This window comes from Eschrichtius robustus, chromosome 9 (genome assembly GCF_028021215.1).
Source record: "Eschrichtius robustus isolate mEscRob2 chromosome 9, mEscRob2.pri, whole genome shotgun sequence".
Lineage (NCBI taxonomy): Eukaryota > Metazoa > Chordata > Mammalia > Artiodactyla > Eschrichtiidae > Eschrichtius > Eschrichtius robustus.
The window spans coordinates 52,039,679-52,065,977 of NC_090832.1; the positions used below are offsets into that span (position 1 = coordinate 52,039,679).

General features: G+C 38.4%; 1 protein-coding gene across 1 annotated transcript in view; it reads left to right on the plus strand.

Moving 5' to 3' along the window:
* SNX3 (sorting nexin 3) overlaps positions 1 to 20,059 on the plus strand; it is a 44,392-nt gene extending 24,333 nt beyond the window's left edge. Inside the window, exons 2-4 of the mRNA XM_068551456.1 lie at positions 11,159 to 11,254; positions 17,676 to 17,800; positions 19,298 to 20,059. Coding sequence (XP_068407557.1) covers positions 11,159 to 11,254; positions 17,676 to 17,800; positions 19,298 to 19,403 — 327 coding nt within the window. The 3' untranslated portion in view covers positions 19,404 to 20,059. The remainder of the gene's footprint in view (positions 1 to 11,158; positions 11,255 to 17,675; positions 17,801 to 19,297) is intronic.
* The last annotated feature ends 6,240 nt before the right edge of the window (positions 20,060 to 26,299 follow it).

The following is a 26,299-nucleotide window of genomic DNA, read 5'->3' on the forward strand; positions in this document are numbered from 1 at the left end:
CCCCTACCCTGTTTCACACTTAGTAAGTCTAGGGCAGTGGTTCTTGACCCTGGTTGCACCTTAGAATCACCTAAAAATACTGATGTTTGGATTCCAACCCATACTCATTTGAATGAGATTCTCTAGATGAGGGCATTTGGAGTTTGTGGGGATGGGAGTATGTTTAAAACCTCTTGAGGGACTTCCCTGGTGGTAAGATATGATATATCTTATGATATATGATAAGATATAAGAATTAAGATAGTGTCCAGGGCTTCCCTGGTGGCGCAGCGGTTAAGAATCCACCTGCCAACGCAGGGGACATGGGTTCGATCCCTGGTCCGGGAAGATCCCACATGCTGCAGAGCAACTAAACCCGTGAGCCACAACTACTGAGCCCACACTCTACAGCCCACAAGCCACAACTACTGAGCCCATGTGCCACAACTACTGAAGCCCACGTGCCCTAGAGCCCGTGCTCTGCAACAAGAGAAGCCACCGCAATGAGAAGCCTGCGAACCGCAACAAAGAGTAGCCCCCGCTCGCCACAGATAGAGAAAGCCCGCGTGCAGCAATGAAGACCCAACTCAGCCAAAAATAAATAAATTAAGTAAATTTAAAAAAATATAAAACCTCTTGAGGCAATTCTTACAATTAGGCACGTTGGAAAGAGATAGAAAGTTGTTTTGCACTTTAAAAATTGTTCAAAAAAGGTTACCCTGTTAATAGGCGGTTTTCGTTCAGCAGAAGCCTGTAGGATTATGTAAGTGTTCATGAACTATTAAGAACAAATTGTCCTTTACAGTAGAATTATTACTGCACAATTCCATTAAAGGTTGTTCATTGAAAACCTTGCATGAGCTCACAAATGAATCTTGTTGCCATTCACAAATGAAGAATATGGACAAAGTAGGAAAAGTATTTGGAATTACTTGGTTTATACATTAAACCAGTCTAGATAATTTCTTCTCTACTGTTTCAGAAATTATACCATAAAGGATACTTCTTTTAAAATAACGGGAAATTGTATCACAGGAAGGCCACGTCCTTATTTTTTAAAAAAAGAAAGAAAGAAACTAAACTAAATACCTTGGCTTAATGACAATCTACATTTCAAAGGTTCTCCAGACTAAAAGCTTATTCTTCACTTCAATGACTTCTCCCAAGCCATATTTAGAGTTCATCTAGGTTATAAACCATATCTCCAGTTATTCATGCTGTTCCAGTTTGGGTAAAACAAGTATCAAAAGTACTGAAGGGCGAGGTAATAGCTTAAGCACTTCTCAGCTTATCCTTTATCTCTAGATGTAGATATTTGGAGAAATACAACCTTTTAATGAGAACTGTAGTGAGGCATCCATTTACATCTCTTAGGATTGGTTGAATAGAGTATGGTCTATTGAGTATACTTTTGATGTCTTTGCCAGTCTCTTTTTTCAAATGTACACATGACACTATCTGAAGAAATACTAGAAACACCTAGTAAACATTTTTCTAATATCTATTGTTAAGCTATATTCAGGTGACCACGTTTTGAGGCTTGGTTTTCTGCTTGGTTATCAGTGATAATCAGGTTACATATAGGGTATCTGTGAGCTGCTGACTTTAATAGGTCAGCCTGTGTAAGTGCGTAAGACCTAGCTTTATGGAGACCAATAATGTGGCCATTTCCTCTGCTTGGACATGAAGGGAGCATTTGTTTTAGAGCTCTATACCATGGTTTCAAAATCTGTTCTTTAGTATATGATGTCTGTTTGGATTCCTGATGATTTTACCCTATGTGATTAGTAATACCTTGTGGGAAATGACTGGTTTCTGTTTTATATAAATAGCCTTTTAAGAGTATCAGGCAGGGGCTTCCCTGGTGGCGCAGTGGTTGAGAATCTGCCTGCCAACGCAGGGGACACGGGTTCGAGCCCTGGTCTGGGAAGATCCCACATGCCGCGGAGCAACTAGGCCCGTGAGCCACAACTACTGAGCCTGCGCGTCTGGAGCCTGTGCTCCGCAACAAGAGAGGCCACAATAGTGAGAGGCCCTCGCACCGCGATGAAGAGTGGCCCCTGCTTGCCGCAACTGGAGAAAGCTCTCGCACAGAAACGAAGACCCAACACAGCCAAAAATAAAATAAATAAAATAAAAAGAAAAAAAAAAAAAGAGTATCAGGCATATAGGCCTCTCTCATAACATTTCATCCCTTTGCAGTTTTGTTTCTGGTGTATTATTAGGAAAAATAAAGAGCAATAAAACAATATTGAATAGTTCTCTTCAAGTGGTTAGTCTTGTTCTTTTCTAGTTTTCTGAATGCCCCAGGTTTCTTATACAGTGATTAGTCCATCTCCTTTTCATAAGCTACACAGAAGCTTGAGAATTGCCCTGAGTTTTGCATAGGACAAGTAACAAATATCCATGGCTTCATTCTAGCCAAGTAGACTATAAGTCTTCTTAATTTTTCTGAATCAACGAATTGTGAACATAATGTACTTACACATCTGCATGTTCACACTGTATTTGGCAGAGAGTAGGGCTTTCCTGCAGTAAGCCAGTCTCTCTCTTAATGGTTAAAGCCAGGCAAGTAATTTCACCTAAAAATGTTAATTCTCCAAGAAGAATTCATTCTGTGCTCTGCCAGTTCTATAAGTTTTAAATTTAGCTGGGTAAATTCCAAATGGCACTGAATTTTATTATGAAGGGTAAGTGCAAGAATAAAAAAAAAAAACTCATTATAAAGAGGAAAAAAGGTAACTTTACATGGGAGAAATCTAGCTGACCTCACCTTAACCAAGTGATCCAATAATAGGACAAGCTGACATCACGTGCTTTCTGATGTCGGGCACTGAGAAAGCTTCAGCATTCCTTCTGTAAGGACATTCCTGACAAAAATGAACAACATGAAACTGGTCATGAGGAAAAGGACAAACTCAAGTGTATAATGTATCTCAGATACATTCTTTAAAATTGCCAATGTCTTAAATGGCAAAAGGGCAGGAGGATTGCTCTAGATGGAAGGAGACTAAAGAGATAAGGCATATATAAATAAACTACAAGGATATATTGTACAGCACAGGGAATATAGCCAATATTTTATAATAACAAATGGAGTATAATCTATAAAAATTTTGAGCCACTCTGTTGTACACCTGAAACTAATATAATATTGAAAATCCACTATACTTCAATTAAAAAAAGAAAACTGCAGAATATTACTGATGTCACAAAATTCAGAAATTAACATAATATTACTAACTGCCTAACACCATTCTATATTTTTTTGAGGTTTTTGCTGTTGCATACTCGATTACTTCTACATATGACAATAATTTTATAATATTTTACATAGAAAAAATTTTTAAAAATTACATTCCTTCCTCCAGCATGGAGAATAAAATTTTGTTCTTTACTAATGATAGTTTAGGAAAAAAATAGTGTCATATATCATTATTTGTAATGCCATGAAGATTTTGGGGCTTGTCAAATTTAGGAAGTCTCTATCAAGTTTCTTTCATTTTATGAATTGTCATATTTATGGGCATTTTGAATTTTCTTTGTGCAGTGTTAAGCTTCAATACTCTGAACTGACATTGCTTAACCAATTTGTTACCAGTGTGAATCTTGTAAAGAATTTTATGTTATCTTCGTTTTGTGTCAAATCAGTAAAAACTTTAAACGTTAAAAAAAAGAGAGAGCAATAATGAGGCAGTGCTTGATTCTTTATTTTTAATTAATTAATTTATTTATTTATTTTTGGCTGCATTGGATCTTCGTTGCTGCACGTGGGCTTTCTCTAGTTGCGGCGAGCGGGGCCTACTCTTTGTTGCAGTGCGCAGGCTTCTCATGAGGTGGCTTCTGTTGTTGAGGAGCGCAGGCTTCAGTTGTGGCACGTGGGCTCAGTAGTTGTGGCTCACGGGCTTTAGAGCACAGGCTCAGTAGTTGTGGCGCACAGGCTTAGTTGCTCAGTGGCATGTGGGATCTTCCCGGAGCAGGGCTCGAACCCGTGTCCCCTGCATTGGCAGGCAGATTCTTAACCACTACGCCCCCAGGGATGCCCCATGTTTTGTTTTGTTTTGTTTTAGGACTACTCAGATTACTACCACTGGAAAATTTATTGAGCTGTACCCTCAATGTATTTGTGCACTTTTCTCTATTTGTGTTATTCTTCATTTAAGAAGTTGTTTTAAACTACTCAGGTAATTCTGAAGCATAACCAGGTTGAAGAAGACGTCTTTGACTTCAGTAGCAGGAATAGGATATGGAGTAGAGATTATGGATTGACTTTCTTAGCTCTGACTTTTTAATATTATGTTCTATATTTAGATATGACTTTAAAAGCTCCTTTCAGTGCCAGATCTGATCACTCTTGTTGTATTCTCAGCTTTTGCCTCCCTTGTTAATATAGGTAACCTATTTTATAGTTTTCCAAAGAAATGTTATTAAGTAGTGGTGACATTTAACTAGTATTTGGCTTATAATGATTACTAAAAGCATATTTTCAATGTGGAATAAATAGTTTTTATAGACTTTATGGATTCCAGGCAACCAACTTAACTTTTTGAGGGGCAGATGATTATAATTCTCTGCTTTTTAAGTGTTAGTTTGGGCCATAGCCCTGACATAGCTTTAAATTATGGTTAATTTGCGGTTTCTTACATGTATGACAGTAGTTGATGTAAATATTTATAGGAGCCTCTGTCTTTGCTTTGCAGAACGTTCATAACTCCATGAATGAAACTGAAAAGTCTAAAATAGGCCAAGGTTACTTAAGCTCACCTTCAGCATTTACTAATAACACATACCTACACAAATAGCTGACGGCTGTGTCTTAGTTTATGGTTCCTGCCTAATGATGGACTTTAGTTTTGCTTGTCTCTGATCTTGCCTGTCTCTGGTCACTGTTCCTCAAATATTGTTATTTCATACAAATGGCTGAGTTTGACACTTTTACCTGTTAGGTAAAATGAACCATAGCTAGAGGAAAACAGTGGTTTCTAGTTTATGCTCAGCTTGAGCAACTAGGGCAGCTTTTCTTTTTTTTTTCTTTTTATTTATTTATTTATTTATTTGGGCTCCTCCAGGTCTTAGTTGTGGCACATGGGATCTTTGCTGCGGCATGCGGGCTCTTAGTTGCAGCATGCAGACTTCTTAGTTGCGGCATGTGAACTCTTAGTTGCAGCATGCATGCAGGATCTAGTTCCCCTACCGGGGATCAAACCTGGGTCTCCTGCATTGGGAGCACGGAGTCTTACCCACTGGACCACCAGGGAAGTCCCTAGAGCAACTTTTCTTGAAATTAGGAGGAAAATATGAATGTAAGGATGAGAAAATACTAAATCTTGCCTTTTAAATTTCAGAGGTTTTAGTCATCTTAAGTTAACCATAGTTAAGTCTGATTTACGTTTAGTTTCAGAATGCAGCACTTTATTTGTCTCTGGATAAGTCAAGAGCATTTTAAATGATATCCAAAAGAAAACCTCTGAAGAATTTTTGCTATAATTTGCCTCAGTTGTCTGTCTCTTTTCCATATTCTTCAAGCAGATAAAACTTAAAAGTAGCTAGAACCAACCTTTTTCTTTTTTTAAGAAATAACTGACATCTAACATTGTATTAGTTTTAGGTGTACAACATAATGATTTGATATTTGTATACATTGTGAAATGATCACCACAATAAGTCTAGTTAATATCCAGAATCATACATAGTTACCAAAAAAATGCTTTTGTGTGTGGTGAGAATAGAACCATCTGTTTTCATGCTGCCCCTTAGTAGTACATGTAGCTAATCTGTTGAATTCATAGTAACTTCTCTGTTATACTTTTTTGATTTAAAGATATTTTCCTGTTCAGAGATGTTTGTTAACTCCTGGTGCTCACAGGAAGATACCTTAGCCAGACATTCAGGCTTTTCAGTTTTAATTCCCATCATCTTCTATGGTTTAGAATATACAAGAATTACTTCCTAAATATACTTCTTTCTTCTCTGCATGTAGTTCACACTATTTTCACCATTCTCAACTGTCTTCCTGTAGTATGACTGACTCCATGTGTTAAAGGAATACTGACCAAACCAATCATCAGTTCCTTTATGCTTTTTCTTTTTTCTTTATACAAATGGTATCATACTGTAGATAGATACTGTTCTGAAACTTCTTATACTTTACACGTCTCAGGCAGGCTTCTTGATCAGTCTATGGCTGAGTTATATTTTCTAAAAGCTGTATAATAATTCATTTTATATTTGTAACAGTTTAATAAGATTTTTAGTTTTCTGGGTTTTTGTGTGTGTGTTGTGTTTTTTTTGTTTTTTGCTATTATATAAACAATGCTAAAGTAAATTTCTATGCACTGATACCTTTCTGCATATGTGGAAATATTTGTAGGATTAATTCCTAGTGGAATTGTTGGCTCAAAAGATAAATGCATTGGGACTTCCCTGGTGGCGCAGTGGTTGAGAATCTGCCTGCCAATGCAGGGGACACGGGTTCGAGCCCTGGTTTGGGAAGATCCCACATGCTGTGGAGCAACTAAGCCCGTGTGCCACAACTACTGAGCCTGCGTAGCACAACTACTGAAGCCTGCGCGCCTAGAGCCCGTGCTCCGCAACAAGAGAAGCCACTGCAATGAGAAGCCCACACACCACAACAAAGAGTAGCCCCTGCTCAACGCAACTAGAGAAAGCCCGCATGCAGCAACAAAGACCCAACACAGCCAAAAATAAATAAATTAATTAATTGAAAAAAATTTTAATTAAACTAAGAAAAAAAAGATAAATGCATTTAAAAGAGTGATAGATATCACCAAAACACCCTCCTTAAAGGTTGTACCAGTTTTCACTATTATCAGCAAGTTTTTTAGATGCCTATCTATCTTCACCATCATTGGGTATTAAAATTTAATACCTGCCTGTCTGACAAATGAAAATGGGATCTTACTGTTTTGACTGGCATTTCTTGTGTGAGTGAAGTTGAACATTATTGACATAGTTTTTGTGTGTTCTGCCTGTTCTGTTAGGTTATTCATCTTTCATTAGTTTTTAAGTTCTTTACATTTTAATGAAATTATTTCTTTGTTTTTTATTGCATATATTTGTCTACAGTTTTTTGTGGTCTTTCAACTTTTTGTTTATGGTGTATGATATTTTTAACCATGTAAATTTAACTTTTTATATGCTTATCTTGTAACCTAACACATTATAAGCTTCATAAGGGCCGGGACTGCATCTTACTCATTGTTATATTCCTCATCTTATCTAGCACTATGCCCTTTTATAGATGCTCTTAAACTGTAGTAATAGTTGCATCCTCCCAAAACTGTAGGGGAAACAAATTATCCTTACTCTTTTCTCTTTAGAAAACCAAAATAGAATATTTTATAAGGGTTAAATAAGTTGAAAGTGACCAATCATGAGAGTTTGTAATCAACAGGGATAGTCCAGTGGCTTAAACAAAAAACCTCAGCATCTTTCATTTGTATTTTGATCAAGTTGAATTGCAAGTCCTTGTGATGATCGGGGAGAAGTTAACAGGCACACTTACCACTCTAAAAATAATGGGCAAATAATACTAAGAATTACTTGATGTGACTTTATCAAAACTCTAAACAAACACACGAAAGGATGCTCAACATCACTAATCATTAGAGAAATGCAAATCAAAACTACAATGAGGTATCACTCACACCGGTCAGAATGGCCATCATAAAAAAATCTACAAACCACATGCCGCGGAGCGACTGGGCCCGTGAGCCACAATTGCTGAACCTGTGCGTCTGGAGCCTGTGCTCCGCAACAGGAGAGGCCGTGGTAGTGAGAGGCCCGCGCACCGCGATGAAGAGTGGCCCCCGCTTGCCGCAACTGGGGAAAGCCCTCGCACAGAAACGAAGACCCAACACAGCCAAAAATAAATAAATAAATAAATAAACAAAGTAAACAATGCGTTTAAAAAAAAAATCTACAAACAATAAATGCTGGAGAGGGTGTGGAGAAAAGGGAACTCTTGCACTATTGGTGGGAATGTAAATTGATACAGCCACTATGGAGAACAGTATGGAGGTTCCTTAAAAAACTAAAAACAGAACTACCATATGACCCAGCAATCCCACTCCTGGGCATATACCCTGACAAAACCATAATTCAAAAAGAGTCATGTACCACAATGTTCATTGTAGCTCTGTTTACAATAGCCAGGACATGGAAGCAACCTAAGTGTCCATCGACAGATGAATGGATAAAGAAGATGTGGCACATATGTACAATGGAATATTACTCAGCCATAAAAAAATGAAATTGAGTTTTTTGTAGTGAGGTGGATGGACCTAGAGACTGACATAAGAGAGTGGAGTAAGTCAGAAAGAGAAAAACAAATACCATATGCTAACACATATATATGGAATCTTAAAAAAAAAAAAAAGGTTCTGAAGAACCTAGTGGCAGGACAGGAATAAAGACGCAGACATAGAGAATGGACTTGAGGACACGGGGAAAGGGAAGGGTAAGCTGGGATGAAGTGAGAGTGGCCTGGACATATATATACTACCAAATGTAAAATAGATAGCTAGTGGGAAGCAGCCGCATAGCACAGGGAGATCAGCTCGGTGCTTTGTGACCACCTAGAGGGGTGGGATAGGAAGGGTGGGAGGGAGACACAAGAGGGAGGGGATATGGGGATGTATGTATATGTATAGCTGATTCACTTTGTTATACAGCAGAAACTAACACACCATTGTAAAGCAATTATACTCCAATAAAGATGTCAAAAAAAACACAAGAAACTCTAAAGCAGTCCTCATATAAAGAGAAATTATAACCAGCTGAGAAAACCATGAAATTTTCTTAGCTAACCATGATCCTTTTTTAATATATAATCTATCAAACTCTTAGCTAATCATAGAAAGGAATGGACTTTTTCTCCCTCCCACTACCCGTCTATTAAAGTGAATCAGATATAATCATGCTTGTGTCAAAAGTTCAAAAGGGAAAATGGAGGTAAAATGAGCTGAATTGGCATTCTTCCCTCAACATTGTACCTGTAAGCTTGATATGTTGTTTCAGAGATTAACTTTATAGACTTCCGTACCCATAAGTATGAAAATTCTTAGGGAACTCTATTCACAAGCTTGATCTTAACATATTGAATAAAGAGAGCAGCTAATCCCTTTTGTAAAGTAATTTGAGAGGAGGGAATTCAAAATGTAAAGTCTCACCTGCAGAAAACACTCAATTCTGTAAAGGCCTTTCTATCTTTAGACACTTACAAAGACTTAATATTTTAATGCGGAAGGGTGAACTTGGTTAAAAAGCCAATGGGTGAAATTAGAGAGAAATAATCCAGTGCTTTCTTTCTGGGAATTATCATCCTGCTCTCCAGGGGACCTAATTTTATTCCCTGTGGGGAGTGAGAATACCCCTCTGTACAGCAAGCCAGCATCTCTAAATATAAGCTTGACTTTTAGTATAATAAGAGTCTTGTTAGGTGCAATTTTGCTCTTAGTCATTAATACAATGAACAAATGTTGTGGTTACCTGGGAAAGAAAATTCAAGTGCTTTTAAACCTCTTGTGAGATTTGGTTTCATGCTTGAAACCTATACAGTGTTACGCCCAATAGCATCTATAGAAGATTCCAAGCTATAAGGTATACTACATAGAGAAGTTAATACACGTTGGAAAAAATTGAAACCACTGCAAAATGGGTTTACGGTCCTGAATAAAAAGCTTTACTTCTGCTGAATGACACTCACTAGTGGCATTAAGTTTAACAAATGATTGGAATTTTCTTAGGGGTGAATTTTACATGATGATGATGTCCCTGTAAGAAGCCAATCTTTCCTTCGGGTGACACTTTTTCTTTTCAGCTTTAAAACAGTTTGTCATTCTACAAGTGTAAAGACTGAATAAAGGACAAAATATAATCTGAGAGTATATAGTATTAAATAGCATTTTCAGTATGGTATGGCATTAATTGTGTTAGGTCATTTCTGTCCCTACCAACTTTGTGATATTATGTGCATTTTAAAATCTATTCTTGATTATAAAATTGTAGTGGTATACAGCTTCTGCTAATAGCCCTCAATCGTAAACCATTTTAAATTGTATTTGGTAGTATATTTTCTCTTTAGGATCAGTAAAAGATAATAGAAATCTTTCTTATTACTTTAAGTTTAGAATTTGACAGAAGTAGTCATTGCGTTCTTTCTTGTAAAAATAGTCTTCCATTCCGATGTAACCTCAAGGTACTGGGCATTATGTTTTCAGTTCCTAAACTTGCCCTCAGCCTGTAAGCTCTGGATAGATGGACCTTATGTCTATGACTCCTAATTTCCTATTGGTGGTAAGAGTGCATTGCACTCTTTCCCTGCTGTTTTCTCGCATTTTTAAGAAGACTATTAAGAATAATTCTGCATTATTTTCTTTCACTATGAAACATCTAATTTAGTCATAATAACAAAATATTTTGTATTTCATTTCAAAGTAGTTAAGGTCTGTTTCCCCTATGAGCATTGTATACTAAACTGTATAGCAATCAGAGCTAGCTTCATCTCACTCCTGACATTTTTACAGCTTACTGAAATAGAAAAACTGACCTATATTTATGTAACTGACCTCAGGCAGAATGACATCCAAAAGCATATGTACAAATGTGCATTTTTAAACGTTGTATTCTGGGCTTCCCTGGTGGCGCAGTGGTTGAGAATCTGCCTGCCAATGCAGGGGACACGGGTTCGAGCCCTGGTCTGGGAAGATCCCACATGCCGCGGAGCAACTGGGCCCGTGAGCCACAACTACTGAGCCTGCGCGTCTGGAGCCTGTGCTCTGCAACGAGAGGCCGCGATAGTGAGAGGCCCGCGCACCGCGATGAAGAGTGGCCCCCACTTGCCGCAACTAGAGAAAGCCCTCACACAGAAACGAAGACCCAACACAGCCAAAAATAAATATAAAAAATAAATAAATAAATAAATAAAAGTTGTATTCTAGTATAAATAAAATACTTTTTTAACAGCCATGTAAAAAATGTACTTTTTTACATTTAAAGGTAAAAAAATGTCATCTTAATAACTTTATGATTTTCTTATATTAACATAACTAGGCTTGCCATATTATCAATTTGACAAACAGGTCCTCCCCCAACCCCCCACTTTTTTGAAGTCCCTGTAACATGCTTCAATTTAGGAGTGATTTTCTGTTTGTTTCAGACAAATCTGCCTATTTTCAAGCTGAAGGAATCTACCGTTAGAAGAAGATACAGTGACTTTGAATGGCTGAGAAGTGAATTAGAAAGAGAGAGCAAGGTAAGAATTATTTGTGATGTGACTTTAAAACAAAACATTCCAAATTTTAATGTTTAAGACTTCTCAGGAGAATTATCTTGAATAAAGTGAGTAAAAGCAAACATTTTTTTTTTTTCAAATAGTTCACTTTCATTTTACTTCATAGGAGATGGGGGAAGTGTGCAGTTTTTCCTTAGAACTCTTCCTTCTCATGTCTACTTCAGTGGCCCAGTTGAGGCCTTTGCTGACTCACACTTAGATAACTCTTCTTAGAACTTTCTTGCTATTGCTTCCTTCCTTTCCGTGATCTTCCTGTCCCACCTTCCTCTCCTCCCCTTGCTAAGTTTCTCTTCTTTAGTACATCTCCTATATCAGTGTATTTCCAATTTTTTTTTTACTGACTCCATACTTTTTTTTTTTTTTTTTAAAGAAATTCACGTTCTTTTATTTATTTATTTATTTACCCATGACTGTGTTGAGTCTTCGCTTCTGTGCGAGGGCTTTCTCCAGTTGCGGCAAGTGGGGACCACTCTTCATCGCGGCCTCTCTTGTTGCGGAGCACAGGCCTGCTGAGCGCAGGCTCAGCAATTGTGGCTCACGGGCCCAGTTGCTCCGCGGCATGTGGGATCCTCCCAGACCAGGGCTCGAACCCGTGTCCCCTGCATTGGCAGGCAGATTCCCAACCACTGCGCCACCAGGGAAGCCCCATACTTTTTTTTTTATCATCACACATTTACATATAACAGAAGTTTCATAAACCAGTACTTACCTTACTCTGTGTGACAGGTGCTGATATTCCTCAGATTAGCTTTTTAAATGATGGCCGTGATCTACTGTCGGGTTGCTACCTGCAGTTTTAGAACACTGTCATATATTCCTGATAATAATTGTCTTCTCTTAGAAGAAATTTGGTGGCTTTGGCTGCAAAATAGAGAGAACAAGGTCTCATTCTAACGTCTCTTATTTCAGCCCTACATCAGAATGACATATATGGCATGGAGTCATGAAAAAAGTACACTCAGAATGACGAAAAGTTATCTTGTGACTAGAGTGTAGTGGGATAAGAAGTGGGTATGGTAGGAGCCCTGAAGTAGGTTAAGGCTAACTCGTTCTCGCTTCTGAAGCATACTAAGGTAGAAAAGGAAGGGAAACGCCCTTAACCAGAAAAATATGGCTGGATACAAGAACAACATATACAAATCATAGCATTCCATCAAAAATGGAAAAACAGTTTCACTCAAAAGAATATCCAAGTATAAAATACTTACAAGTAAAACTGGAAATATAAGACCCATGTAAAGAAAACTTTAAAACTTCATTGAAAGATCAAAAGAAGACCTTAATAAACAGAAATATTACATTCCTGGTTTGGAATATTCACTTTTGAAGATTCATTTACTCTATAAACATTTGAGAGCTCATTCTGTGTGTTCTGTCAGTTGCAGATAGAGCTGTGAACAAATGAAGGGTCCCTACTTTTATGGCACTTTATTGGGTAAGCTGGGGTAGTGGTGAAGGGAGACCAGAAAAAGATAGTAAGATATATAATATGTCAGATGGTAATATGCTCTAAAAAACAAAATTAAACTAAGGGAAATAGGGAGTGCCAGGAGATCTACTGTCATATAGGATAGTCAAGAGAAGGCCTCTCTTAGAGGTGGCATTTTAGCAGTAGACCTGACAGAAATAAGGCAGTATCTCCTAACTTATTTATAAATTTGTAAAATTCTAATACAAATCTTAGTGGAGTTCGTTATAAACCTGCAGATTCATATAGAGCTTTAGAATCAGAGAAAGCTCAAGAATAGCCAAAAATTATTTTTACCAATAATTTAGCACCTGCAGACATCAGAGCATATGTTAAGACTATAGTAATTAAAACAATGTAGTATTGCTTTAGGGATGGACAAATAGATTAGCAGAATGTCAGAGAATTTAGACGCTGACCACGTGTTTACTGGAAACTTAGTTCATAACAAAAATAACATTGTCAATTTGTGCAGAAAGGAATTTATATTCAGTAAATGGGGTTGTAACATTTGGCTATTTGGAAATAAAGATTTATAACTCACTGTCTATAAATTACAGATGGTTTGAAGATCTAAATGTACAAAACAAGTTAGGAAAGTTTTGGGTAACAAAGAAGAAATTTTTTATGACCATAGGGAGAAGTGTCTTTTTTTTCCCCACCTCTATTGAGATAAAATTGACAAATAACATTAAGTTATATATCACAATGATTTGATATATGTATATATTGTGAAATGATTGCCATAATAAAATTAGTTAATACATCTATCACTTCACATAGGGGTTTTTGTTTGTTTTGTTTTGTTGTTAGTGGTGGTAACATTCAATATCTGTTTCTCTTAGCAACTTTTTTTTTTTTTTAATATTTTACTCTTTTTTTTTTTTTGTAATTCTTTATTTTATTTATTTTTATTTTTGGCTGTGTTGGGTCTTCGTTTCCGTGCGAGGGCTTTCTCCAGTTGCAGCAAGCGGGGGCCACTCTTCATCGCGGTGCGCGGGCCTCTCATTATCGCAGCCTCTCTTGTTGTGGAGCACAAGCTCCAGACGCGCAGGCTCAGTAGTTGTGGCTCATGGGCCTAGTTGCTCCGCGGCATGTGGGATCTTCCCAGACCAGGGCTCGAGCCCATGTCCCCTGCCATGGCAGGCAGATTCTCAACCACTGCGCCACTAGGGAAGCCCTCTCTTAGCAACTTCTAAGAGTACAATACAATCCTGTTAACTATAGTTACCATGCTATACATTAGCTCCCCAGAACCTACTCATCTTTTAACTGAAAGGTTGTACCATTTGACCAATATCTCCCCATTTCCCCCACCCTCAGCCCATCTACTACTCTCTGTTTCTGTGAGTTCAGCTCTTTTAGATTCCACATATAAGTGAGATCATACAATGTTTGTCTTTTTCTGTTTGATTATGGGAAGAGTGTCTTGATAGGCTTTTGGCTTTGCTTAACATAGCACCTGGCACACTGGAGTGTTTAATACGCATTTCATGAATGTATACATCACTTTTTTTTATGACAGCTTTATTGACATAATTCACATGCCATACAGTTCACCAATTTAAAGTGTACAATTCAGTGGTTCTTACTATATTCACAAAGTTGTGCAACCATTACTATAGTCAGTTTTAGAACATTGTAATCACTCCATAAGAGAGACCCCATACCCGTTAGTAATCACTACCAATTTCTCCTCACCCAGCCCTAAACAACCACTAATCTTCTTTCTGTATGGATTTGCCTGTTCTGGGCATTTCATATAAATAGAAGCATAGAATATGTAGTCGTTTGTGTCTGGCTTCTTTCACTGGCTTCTTTCACTGAGCGTGTTTTCTAGGTTCATCCTATTGTATTTTTAATCACTACTTCATTTCTTTTTATTTCCCCAAAATATTCTTTTGTATGGATAAACCACATTTTATTTATCCATTTATCATTGGCAGACATTTGGGTCATTCCTGCTTTTTGACTATTGAGAATAATGCTGCTGCGGGACTTGCCTGGTGGTCCAGTGGTTAAGACTCTATGCTCCCAATGCAGGGGGCCTGGGTCAGGGAACTAGGTCCCGCAAACCGCAGCTAAGACCCACGCAGTCAAATAAATAAATAAATAAATATTTTAAAAATAATAATAATGCTGCTGTGAACATTCATGTACAGGTTTTTGTATGGACATACGTGTTTGTATCTCTTGGGTATATACCTAAGAATGGATTTACAGCCATATGATAACTCTGTTTAACCTTTTGAGGAACTCCCAGACTTTTTTTCCAGAACAGCTATGCCATTTTTACATTCCCACCAACAATGTGTAAAGGTTCCACGTTTTTCCACATCCTCACCAACATTTAATATTATCTGATTTCTTTATTATAGCTTTCTTATCGTGTGTGAAGTGGTATCTCGTGGTTTTCATTTTCCTGATGGCTAATGATGTTGATCATCTTTTCACGTACTTATCAGCCATTTATATATCTTCTGTGGAGAAATTTTTTTTCAGCTCCTTTGCCCATTTAATTGAGTTTCTTTTATTATTGAGTTGTATATAGAATATACTAAAAAAAAAAAAAACAACTCTTACAAGTCCCTTATCAGATTTACAGTTTGCAAAAATCTTCTCCCATTCTGTGGATTGTTTTCACTTGATGTTGTCCTTTGACGCACAGTACTTCACTTTTAACATTAGACCAGATAATTATTTGGGGCATTTAACCTGTGTGAAAGTTGTACTTAACATTAGTATTGCTAAGAACAATTAATCAAGTTGTTTTATTTATATATTAGTACTTTTAATTAAGATCTGTTATACTAGACTAGAAAGTAAATGACATTTATTGTATTTACTGGTCATTATGGTTAAATCTTTTAGCTTTTTTTATTTCAGTATGCTTTCACTATATTATGCTGGCCAGATATGCTTCTGTCCACTTCTTGCCCCACATACACACACATATCATCAGACTCATTACTTTTAAATTGGTGTAAGAATTCTAAGTAGATCTTTTCAGACTGCTTAAGCAAAAATAATTTGATGTTGAAGATCTTTGGGATCTTAGCTGGACAAACCACTCATGATTTTTGTAGGTGATTAATCCTGTTGCCTACAACCTCACCATCCATTTCAATGAGTATTTTGAGTATTAGTAAGAACGTATCTCTACGGATGATAATACATAGTAATCTTTAATCTTAAATTTCATGCTAAATTCTACCCTGAATTAATGGTGGTCATTTCTGTAACACACTGGTTCTATATTCCTTTTTTTATAATAGCTTTATAGATACAGATGTTTTTCCCTGCCCATCATATAAACTATTCTACTGGCGCTCAGCTAGTGGTCATGATCCCTGTTTTTTAATTGTAAGTTCTCTGCAGGTTTTAACTCTTCAACTTGACAAATGCTAATATAGGGGAGAGATTTAAGAATGTTAAAGCAAACTGACAAAGACAAATCTTTAGATGTCTTAATCATTGGGTATCTGGGGAGAGTAGATCTAGGAAGGAATTACAAGGTTTATGTTGGGCATTGGTTTTGTGTTTCTTTTTTGCTCTTTGTTTTTTGCTGATCTGTAAGAAGTTGTATGATCTTTCCCTTTTTTACCTTGTTGAATTATTGTTTTAGGATAGAAACTCTGCATCAAGGGTTTTAGGTTTTACCTCTTAGAATATGTATAATTTTATTACTGGTGTTTACTATTTATATTTCTCCTTGTTTAACTTGTTTGCCCACACCTTTTCTCTGTTTTAACATAAGATTCACCTAAGTGGTTAGTCATTTAACAGATATTTGAGCTTCTGTTGTATGCCCAGCTTTTCTTAAAATAACCATAAAAAGCCTGAGACGAGGGTCCTTGATTTGAAAGCATTAAGAGGATAGATTGGTGGTTCTCCACCAGAGGCAGTTTTGTTCCCCAGGAGATATTTGACAGTGTCTCGAGACCATTGTTATTGTCACAACTGTGGGGTGCCTACTAGCGGTGTCTAGTGGGTAGAGGCCTGGGATGCTGTTGAATAGGTATTCTACGGTGTACAAGAAACCCCTCCCCCCAGTACATTATCTAGTTCAAAATGTTAATAGTGCCATGGTTGAGAAATCCTGAGATAGAGAACCCAACTAACCTGTGAAATAAATAGCTAGGTGCTATTTAATTCAAACAAATATTTGAGCTCCAGATAATTCCCAGAAGAGGGAGATCAGTCATAAGTTGTCCCTAGAGGAAAGTTAGGCTTTGACAGGGAAAATTTGGGATGTTCCTCTAGTGTGGGAAGGAAGAAATGACAGGTCTTTGGGGAAAGATAGGATAATGGGTTTGGGAGAAAGTTGACGTGCTTCTTAGCCTAGGAAATGGAAGAGTGGCAACAAGTAGAGTTGATTATTTTGTCATCACCTCAAACACAGGTAGGAAAGATTATATGCAGATGGTATGAGATGGAAGAAATTTACCACAGAATTCTTATCTGCCCATGCCAGAAAGAACATTGTTAGTATTTTACTTCTTCATTTAATCGAGAGTTGAGTTTGATCTCTTCAGTTACCATTGTAATAAAGCATTGTCTTCCCCAAGTGACATCAAAACTGAGGGGCATGGTAGCCTTTATTTCAGTATTGATTATTCTCTTTGTATACTTGTGCTTTGATAAGTCCAGGAAAAATGAAAATTAAGCTGTGGGCCCTGCCATTGAGGAGCTTTGGTTTGATGGACTATTCTGGCATTTTGGTTATCTTGCCTCCAAAACATTGAATCATTTTTCAGTGTATTTTTGTTGATTCCCTTTAACTGTATATTTAAACTAGTTTAACAATGGGATGGTTCTCATAGTGAAGATATCCTTTGTCTTCGTGTTATGCTCTATAAATTTTCCCAACTCAGCCAGCATGTTCAAGAACTTTCTTTCCTTATCTTGTTTTAGGTTGTAGTTCCCCCACTCCCTGGGAAAGCATTTTTGCGTCAGCTTCCTTTTAGAGGAGATGATGGAATATTTGATGACAATTTTATTGAAGAAAGGAAGCAAGGGCTGGAGCAGTTTATAAACAAGTAAGTGCTTTCTGTTCCTCAAGGTCTAAGAGTGAATAGTGTTCTGAGATGTCTTTAGGTGACTGCTGTTTATTAATTTAGATATCAGACTGAACTGGTGCTTTTTCTTTTTGGTCATTTCCTAACTTTTTGTATCATTTAAACAAAGTGAAAATATATAACAAGTTGAATATCATGATAAATATTAACACACTTGAGTGAGTGATACGAGTATCTTTGTGTTGACCTAAGTTTTGTATTTGTTTTTCTTGGTTAATTTATGCAAATTACATTTAAAATTACGGCATTTAAAAAATAGTTTTACTTATGATTCTTTCTGATTTAAGGTATGTTCTAGCATGAACAGTAAAACTTACAATACACTTGCAATCATTTTGTTTGATTGCAGATGGAAGTATCATCAGCATGTCTTGTGTAAAGGTGCACATTTAAAATTTTTGTGGCAAAATATATTCTTTTGAAAATGTAAGGAGACTGTATCATTTATCTTTTACTTTAGAAACTTAATAAACTCAAACTCTAGCTTTTAATTTTATTCCTATTTGCAATATAGCCTCTTTTTTTTTTTGGCTGCACTGTGCAGGATCTTAGTTCCCCGACCAGGGATTGAACCTGGGCCCTCAGCAGTGAAAGTGCAGAGTCCTAATCACTGGACTGCCAGGAATTCTCTAAATATAGCCATTATTTAAAAGCCAAAATAATAGGAAGAGTTATGCCTGGAAAGGGCTCACTATAATTGTGCATTTGGCCTTAAGTTTGACCAAATAAAGTCAAATCCTAGAGAATATGGTTGTGTGAGCTTATTTATTAGCAATACTTTAATTTTTATCTAGTAATTTGAAGATCTGTGAGTGGTAAACAGAGGGAAAGTTATACAAAGCCCTTAACTTTTAGTTATCTGAGAGCACACAACCTTCATTGTCTTCTTATGAACATACTTTCTTTTTGGAGAAGGCAGTGCTAGCTTGGATGTTTTTAAATTCTGAAATAAAGTCTGGTTGCCCAGTCTGATCTTGTGTTTAGTCTGATAGAAACCTTTAAAAGCAAGCAAAAAACAAAAACAAAAAAACCTGAACATTTGTGCCTATTTCTTAGTATTTTGGGGCTTTTATTGAACTTCAGTGTATTTCTAACTATAGTCCTATATCTTTTCCTTCTTTAAAATGGATTCTTAGAATCAATGACATTGTTTCACTTTTAACACTAAAATTCGTTTAGGTTTCTTACGAATATACCAACTAATATGTAAAGAAGTTAATTGCGTACATACGCCAGAGGCAGTGCAAAACTAGTGATTAAATGTTTTCTAAATTACCCTCATGAACTGAAGGAAAGAAAATATACTGTTAGTTGATAGACCATCGCTTTATGGGCAGTCCAGAATAACACTTATTATTACTAAATTGTTCATGCTTCCTAACCTTAAAATGTGTATGTTTGGTCCCCCTCCCCCACTTTTATAAAATACTGGACTGAATTTGTATCTTTTATTCCTAGGGTCGCTGGTCATCCTCTGGCACAGAATGAACGTTGTCTTCATATGTTTTTACAGGATGAAATTATAGATAAAAGCTATACTCCATCTAAAATAAGACATGCCTGAAATTTGGCAAGAAGGGGCAAGAAAAACTTTCCGTGACTATTAATGATTCATATGCACCAGTGAAGAAGTTCTAACTAACTTTAGCATGCTGCACAAAAACTGGTATAATATGCCTTCAGTATACTAACACTCATAATGCTCAGTTTTGTTCTGTTTTGTTTTGGCAGTTTACAAGTTAATTTGCTTTCGTGAAAAAAATCCCTCATTCCAGCCTTTCTATATAAATAGTTCTTTCTTGCTGTTTTAATGTGGTACATGCTCTAGCTTCACAAACCTGTTACTCTAGGATAACTTGCAGTGTCCTAACTAAAGTTACTCATTTGGTCTTACCTGCAGTTTTTGTGTCATGTTTGCTTCTTGAATCTGATTAATAGAATTTTTCTCTTATCCCCTTTTTAATATGTGGTATCACTTGACCTAATTTATGTGTGGAAACACTACACATTGGCTTCCAGTACCCTACACGTAAGATATACACACTTGTGTGCAGAAAGTATCTCCCTTCAGGCTTGTAATCCCCTTCACATGGAAGATCAATGAGGGAAATCTTTATATTCTGTATAAAAACAAAATCAAATTTATATACTAAAATCATTTGTCTAAAAATTTAAGTTGTTTTCAAATAAAAATAAAAATGCATTTCTGATATGCACTGATTGTGTTGCTTCTGGCTTTTCTTTTCTCTCTTCAGAAGACTTTCCTACTTAACTCACTTGTTGAGAGGGATTATTTACTAATTATATACTTCTCATTCCTGTAACTCCATTCCTCTTTAAGCAGTGGTGATATCAAATATGCTACTACCCTTTGAATGGGGCTATTTTCTTTTACACAACAACAAAAGTGATGTACTAGGAAAAGCATTCCTTAAAGCTTACTGAGTTCTTATGAAGCACTTTGTGTATTTGGAAAATGCTCTATAATCCCAAGTCATTCTTTTCAAAAGGCCTTTTAAGATAAGTCAATAGCATGCCCCCTATTTTTCAGAAGAATTTTTTCCCTAGCTCATCTGAGTGACTTGTTTAAACAAACTTAGCAAGGGTGTAATAACCGTTTTCTTAGTCAGCAGATTCATGCTTTCTCTTTAGTTTGGTTTAGGATAGTGGCACACTTTCTCCTCTTTAACCAAGGGAGAAGGGCAGTGTTCTAGCTGACTTGTATTATTGATAAGAAACCAGCAAATGCATGACTCCTTGCTGCCTAACTTGTGTTGCGGCCAGACCTTTACAGCCAGGATGTGGTCTCCAATTTGAATCTGCACAACATCTGGTGGTTTGGGGACCCGTTATGACCTAGAGTTAAACTCCAAGGTAAGGAAAGTTTGCCCTTGCACTCCAGAAGTGTCTCATGTAGAGACAGGTCAGTCCATTTGAGAGGAAATCAGCTTAGGCCTTGACCAAACTAGGATGTCCCCCAAGCAGATGGATATCATAGGAAGAAGTCAGAGCTGCTCTGTAGTACCTTTTGTTGCTTAAATATGTCACAGTTCCATAAAAGTACAGAGCTAAACAACTGTGAATTCTGTCTCAGTGAGCTAGAGCAGTCAAATCAAAGGTGGTCAGTTTTTGGTATGCAGAACAGAGTAATGGTAGTTCTGCTAAACCCAATAATTCCTCTAAAGCATACATGATTTTGCCTCCCGGGGAACATCTGGCAATGTCGCCAGACTTTTTTTTTTTTTTTTTTTTTAATTTACTTTTGACTGTGTTGGGTCTCTGTTGCTGCACGCAGGCTTCCTCTAGTCGTGACGAACGGGGGCTACTCTTCGTCGCGGTGCGCGGGCTTCTCACTGCAGTGGCTCCTCTTGTTGTGGAGCATGGGCTCTGGGTGCGTGGGCTTCAGTAATTGTGGCACGCGGGCTCAGTAGTTGTGGGTCGTGGGCTCTAGAGCGCAGGCTCAGTAGTTGTGGCGCACGGGCTCAGTTGCTCCGTGGCATGTGGGATCTTCCCGGACCAGGGATCGAACCCGTGTCCCCTGCATTGGCAGGCGGATTCTTAACCACTGCGCCAGCAGAGAAGCCCCTCGCAAGACATTTTTGGTTATCACAACTGGGGGATGCTACTGGAATCTAGTGGGTAGAAGGTTAAAGATGCTGCTAAACTGCCTACACTGTACCCGGGACCACCTCCCACAACAGAAAAATGTCAACAGTGCCAAGGTTTCTGCTCACTGTGGAATTCTTTTGCTTTTGATCATTTATAGACAAGGGAATAGTGTGGCTTAGGATGGGTTGTACTGGCCTGCTTACTTTTAGTCTTTACAATTTCCTAAGGGCAGGCCTGCTTTTAGAAACTTGAAGGTTTCAAGTTAGATGAAAGGTTGTTTATTCTAGGTAACATGTTTTTACCTAATGTAGGAGGGTACTTCTCAGTGTTGTCTCTTAGAGAACTGAAACCATGGTCTGTATTAAAACGACACCTTTAACCCTGTGAAGTAAAAATGCAGGCGCTGTTAACTCTAATGATATAGGAGGAAGTTCCAGAAGCCCTTAAGAGTCTTCCTAAAAGAATAGAAGTTAAACTGGCAGTGAGTTATGCAGCAAGAGTCTCAGGCTCCGGGTCCTCTCAGTAAGTTATCACCTTGTCCCAACTCCTGCAAGACGTAAAGGGTCAACAGCAGTGGTGCCTTTAGTAATTTATAGTTGTTGAGGACCAAATGTAAAATCCACAGAACAGCAGTGCCTGAGACATGTAAAGAATTAATGATGGCTATCCAATGGCAGTGGGAATCACAGATGTGGCAGTAGCAGCAGCAAATAGTACCACTAAGCCCTTGGCAGTTCCTGGATAGGTTTATCTGGTATTTGGTTTCCTGCTCGGTGGTTCTGCCGTCATGACCCTCAGTAGTCATGATGACCTCTGGGCTGGACATGAGGGAGCAGCTCCTTTTTATTACATCCTGCATCTTTTTAACTCAGCCCTCTTGTTAAGGGCCACTGCTGTTGCTTCAGCTTGCTTTGCCTGTTTTGGGTGAATATAGCCAATGAAAGGAGGAGGCTGCTGGCCTCTAAGCCTTTACAGATAAAATTTGTTTGAGGTATGGATGAACAGGGAGCTTAGCACACTGCCTGGTTTATAGGTTAACTGCTCCGTAAGTGCTAGCTGTGATTATTACAATATGAAAGTGTTTGGACTGGGAAACAAGTTAGAAACTGTTTTAGGAGGATGGAGTATGTTTTCCTTGATAGTTCCTTTGTGATCTCTGTCACAGAACTTCCCTATGAAGTAAATAATATTATCCTTTACAGACGAGAAGACTGAGGCTCTGCAAGCTTAAGTAATATGCCCGAGGTTACCCAGGATGTGACGGCTCTGGATTTAGACTGGAAGGATGTCTGCCTCTAAAAGCCATGCCTTGGTTCACTTCCTTCTTGTGGACCAGGGCTGTGACTTGGCACCTACCCAGCCCTTACTTAATGCTCAGTAAATTTATTGATTGAATGAAAGGGTGAATTTCCAGTAACGTTTCCAATGTCCTCTAGGCTGAGCATGAGTGAATGAATGAATTGATTTTGTTTTGTTTTTTAGTTTGATTTTAAGTGTGGGTATAAAAAGCACTTTGGGGCATGGAGAGCTAGCTGATCAGAAGTATCTTATTTTCCTAAACTTAGCTGTGCACCACAATTACTGCCTAAGACTGAGTCCAGGATTTTTTTTTTTTTAAGCTTCCCAGGTAATTCTGAAACAGCCAAGTTTGGGCACTTAGCTAGGAGGCCCTTTGATTTCCTGGTATTTGGTTAGATTTGATCTTAACCTGGCTACTTAAGTCATTACAAAAAGAAATCAGGAAATTGAGAAAAAGTCAGGACTTATCAGATCTTGAGAAATTACTTTTGTAAATCTTGATTTACAGTTAATCAAGTTTGCCTTATTCCAACTTTGCTAAGAAAATAGGACCTTGAGACCGGGAAAAGTCATTTAAAAGCACAAAAGGAAGTTTAGAGGATGCTGGGTTAACGCCTCACCACAGATGCTTTTTACTGTTAGATAGAATGAGTGCCGTAAATGGAAGTGACCCAGTAAAATCAAACAGCAACACTAAGCATTTTATATGAGCAAAGTGTTAACATAGACCAGAGGTTAACAAAGGCCCTTTTCTCAAGAAACTCAGTCTTGTTAGGACACTGGCATGAAAAGACTCACATAGTACAGACAGGAGACATGGCAAATGTGAGGATGGAAGAGACACAAGAGTTCAAGTGGAGGGAGGGGAAAGGCCATTCCAAATAAAATAAATCGGACTTGAGTTTCAGCCCCAACGTGTAAAAAACTTGAAAGTTGGCACCCTTGTCTTACAACAAGGAAAAGCTGGACAAACTGAAAATCAATGACTTTTCTTAGACCCACCCATCAGTGAATTGAGGTTGCAGAGCAAATCACCACCCCCAAATCTGGAGAGAGGCTTATCTAGCCAGACTCAGTCAAAACCTGTTTACCCGGAGCAGGAACTGCTAGAGCCATAAACTGGTAAGGAACACACATACGGTAATACTGATACTGAATTGCTGGGGGTTGAGTGTGCTGTAGCACAAGAGTGACTCCTGGAGACCACAGTCTTAGAGGGACCCCCACATGTACCTGGGCTTTACCTCCAGGAACCCCACAAGATTCTCATGGTGAAGATCAAGAAAGATCCCCTATGTCTCTGGCAGGGAGAGGAGATGAATAATCAGTGTGAAATACCAGAACCTTCTTTATTACAAAGGCTTACTCTCCAGGATAAGACTTCCAGAGCCTTATCCCTGATGGGAGAAGGGCATGCTTCCCACACCAGCCCCTCTAGCCTTCCTATCTCACCTAAAGGAAAAATAAAACACAGTCAACAGGGGTCAAGACTTCAGGGAAATGCTGCAGCCAGAGAAGGGAGGAAGGGGCACAGGGGTAAAGCTATACCCCTGGGAAACACCTGTGACGGTCACAGGCCAACTAAACACTGGGACTTAATCTGGAAACTACAGAATGTGCCCTTGCCCCCCACTTTACCACCACACCACCAGGGCTCCAGTATAATAGTGGATTACAGCCAAAAGCTGCAAGACAGACTCTGAGGAGGAGAGAAACCCAGAGTTAAGAAAGAGACAAGGGCTTCCCTGGTGGTGCAGTTGTTAAGAATCCGCCTGCCAATGCAGGGGACACGGGTTTGAGCCCTGGTCTGGGAAGATCCCACATGCCGCAGAGCAACTAAGCACATGCACCACAACTACTGAGCCTGCGCTCTAGAGCCCGCGAGCCATAGCTACTGAAGCCCGCATGCCTAGAGCTTGTGCTCTGCAACAAGAGAAGCCACTGCAATGAGAAGCCCGCGCACTGCAACAGAGAGAAGCCCCCGCTCTCAGCAACTAGAGAAAACCTGCGTGTAGCAGCGAAGACCCAATGCAGCCAAAAATTAAATGAATAAATAAATAAATTTATTTTTTAAAAAAAGAATTAAATGCTAGAAATCAACATCACTGTCATAGAAATGAGGAATGGCTTCCATGGGCTCATCACTAGGCTCAACATAAAACAGGGACGAATCAGTGCATCTGAAGATAGGTCAGTAGAAACTTCCCAAACTGAAATGCAAAGAGAAAACAATAGAAAAAACAACGGAACTTCCAAAAACTGTGAGATCTTTGCAAAAGGTGTAACACACGTGTAACTGGAATACCAGAAAGAAAAGAGAACACAGCAAAAGAAATATTTGAAGTTCTAATGGCTGAGAACTTTCCAAAATTAAAGACAAGAAACCACAGATCCAGGAAGCTGAGAGAACACCAAGATAAATTCAAAACAAAACAACACAGGCATATCATATTCTAACTGCAGAAAATCAGAGACCAACAGAAAATCTTGAAAGAAGCCGGAGGGGAAGAGTAAAATAAAGGAGTGCTGGTTTGACAGTTTTTAAATGCCTTTTTTAAATAATTAATTAATTAATTTTTAAATTTTTGGCTGCGTTGGGTCTTCGTTGCTGTGCATGGGCTTTCTCTAGTTGCGGTGAGTGGGGGCTACTCTTCATTGCGATGCGCAGGCTTCTCATTGCGGTGGCTTCTCTTGTTGTGGAGCACGGGCTCTAGGCATGCAGGCTTCAGTAGTTGTGGCACGTGGGCTTAGTTGCTGTGCAGCATGTGGGATCTTCCCGAACCGGGGCTCGAACCCGTGTCCCCTGCGTTGGCAGGCGGATTCTTTTTTTTTTTTTTTTATAAATTTATTTATTTATTTATTTTTGGATGTGTTGGATCTTAGTTTCTGTGCAAAGGCTTTCTCCAGTTGCGGCGAGCGGGGGCCACTCTTCATCGCGGTGCGCGGGCCTTTCACTGTCGCGGCCTCTCCCGTTGCGGAGCACAGGCTACAGACGCGCAGGCTCAGTAGTTGTGGCTCACGGGCCTAGTCGCTCCGCGGCATGTGGGATCTTCCCGGACCGGGGCACGAACCCGTGTCCCCTGCATTGGCAGGCAGATTCCCAACCACTGCGCCACCAGGGAAGTCCTAAATGCCTTTTATCAGTCATCTTGAGGCCAGAGGTGGTGATATTTTATAATACCCGAGTTCTTAACCTGGTGTCTCAATTTGGATGGGAAAAAAGTTGTGTCTTTAGTATTCTGTAACTGAAATGTAGCATTTTTTCATTATGAATGTAGTAGCAAACCAGAGTAGTAGTATAAGCAGAACTTGTGACTGTCACTAATTTAAAAATGCAAATATCACATTTATTGCTGCAGATCTTGAAATACTTTCACTATCTGAAAATTACTGTAGTGTTAGACCTGCCCCAAGATCTCATTTAACGTGTTTTTAAAAAAGCACATATTTTTTTACAAGTTAAAAAAGAATACTTGGATAAATGTATTTCAACAAATTGGTTGAGTGTGGTTTCCTTTGTATTCCTATGTGTTTTGTGCTTTTATAAACATC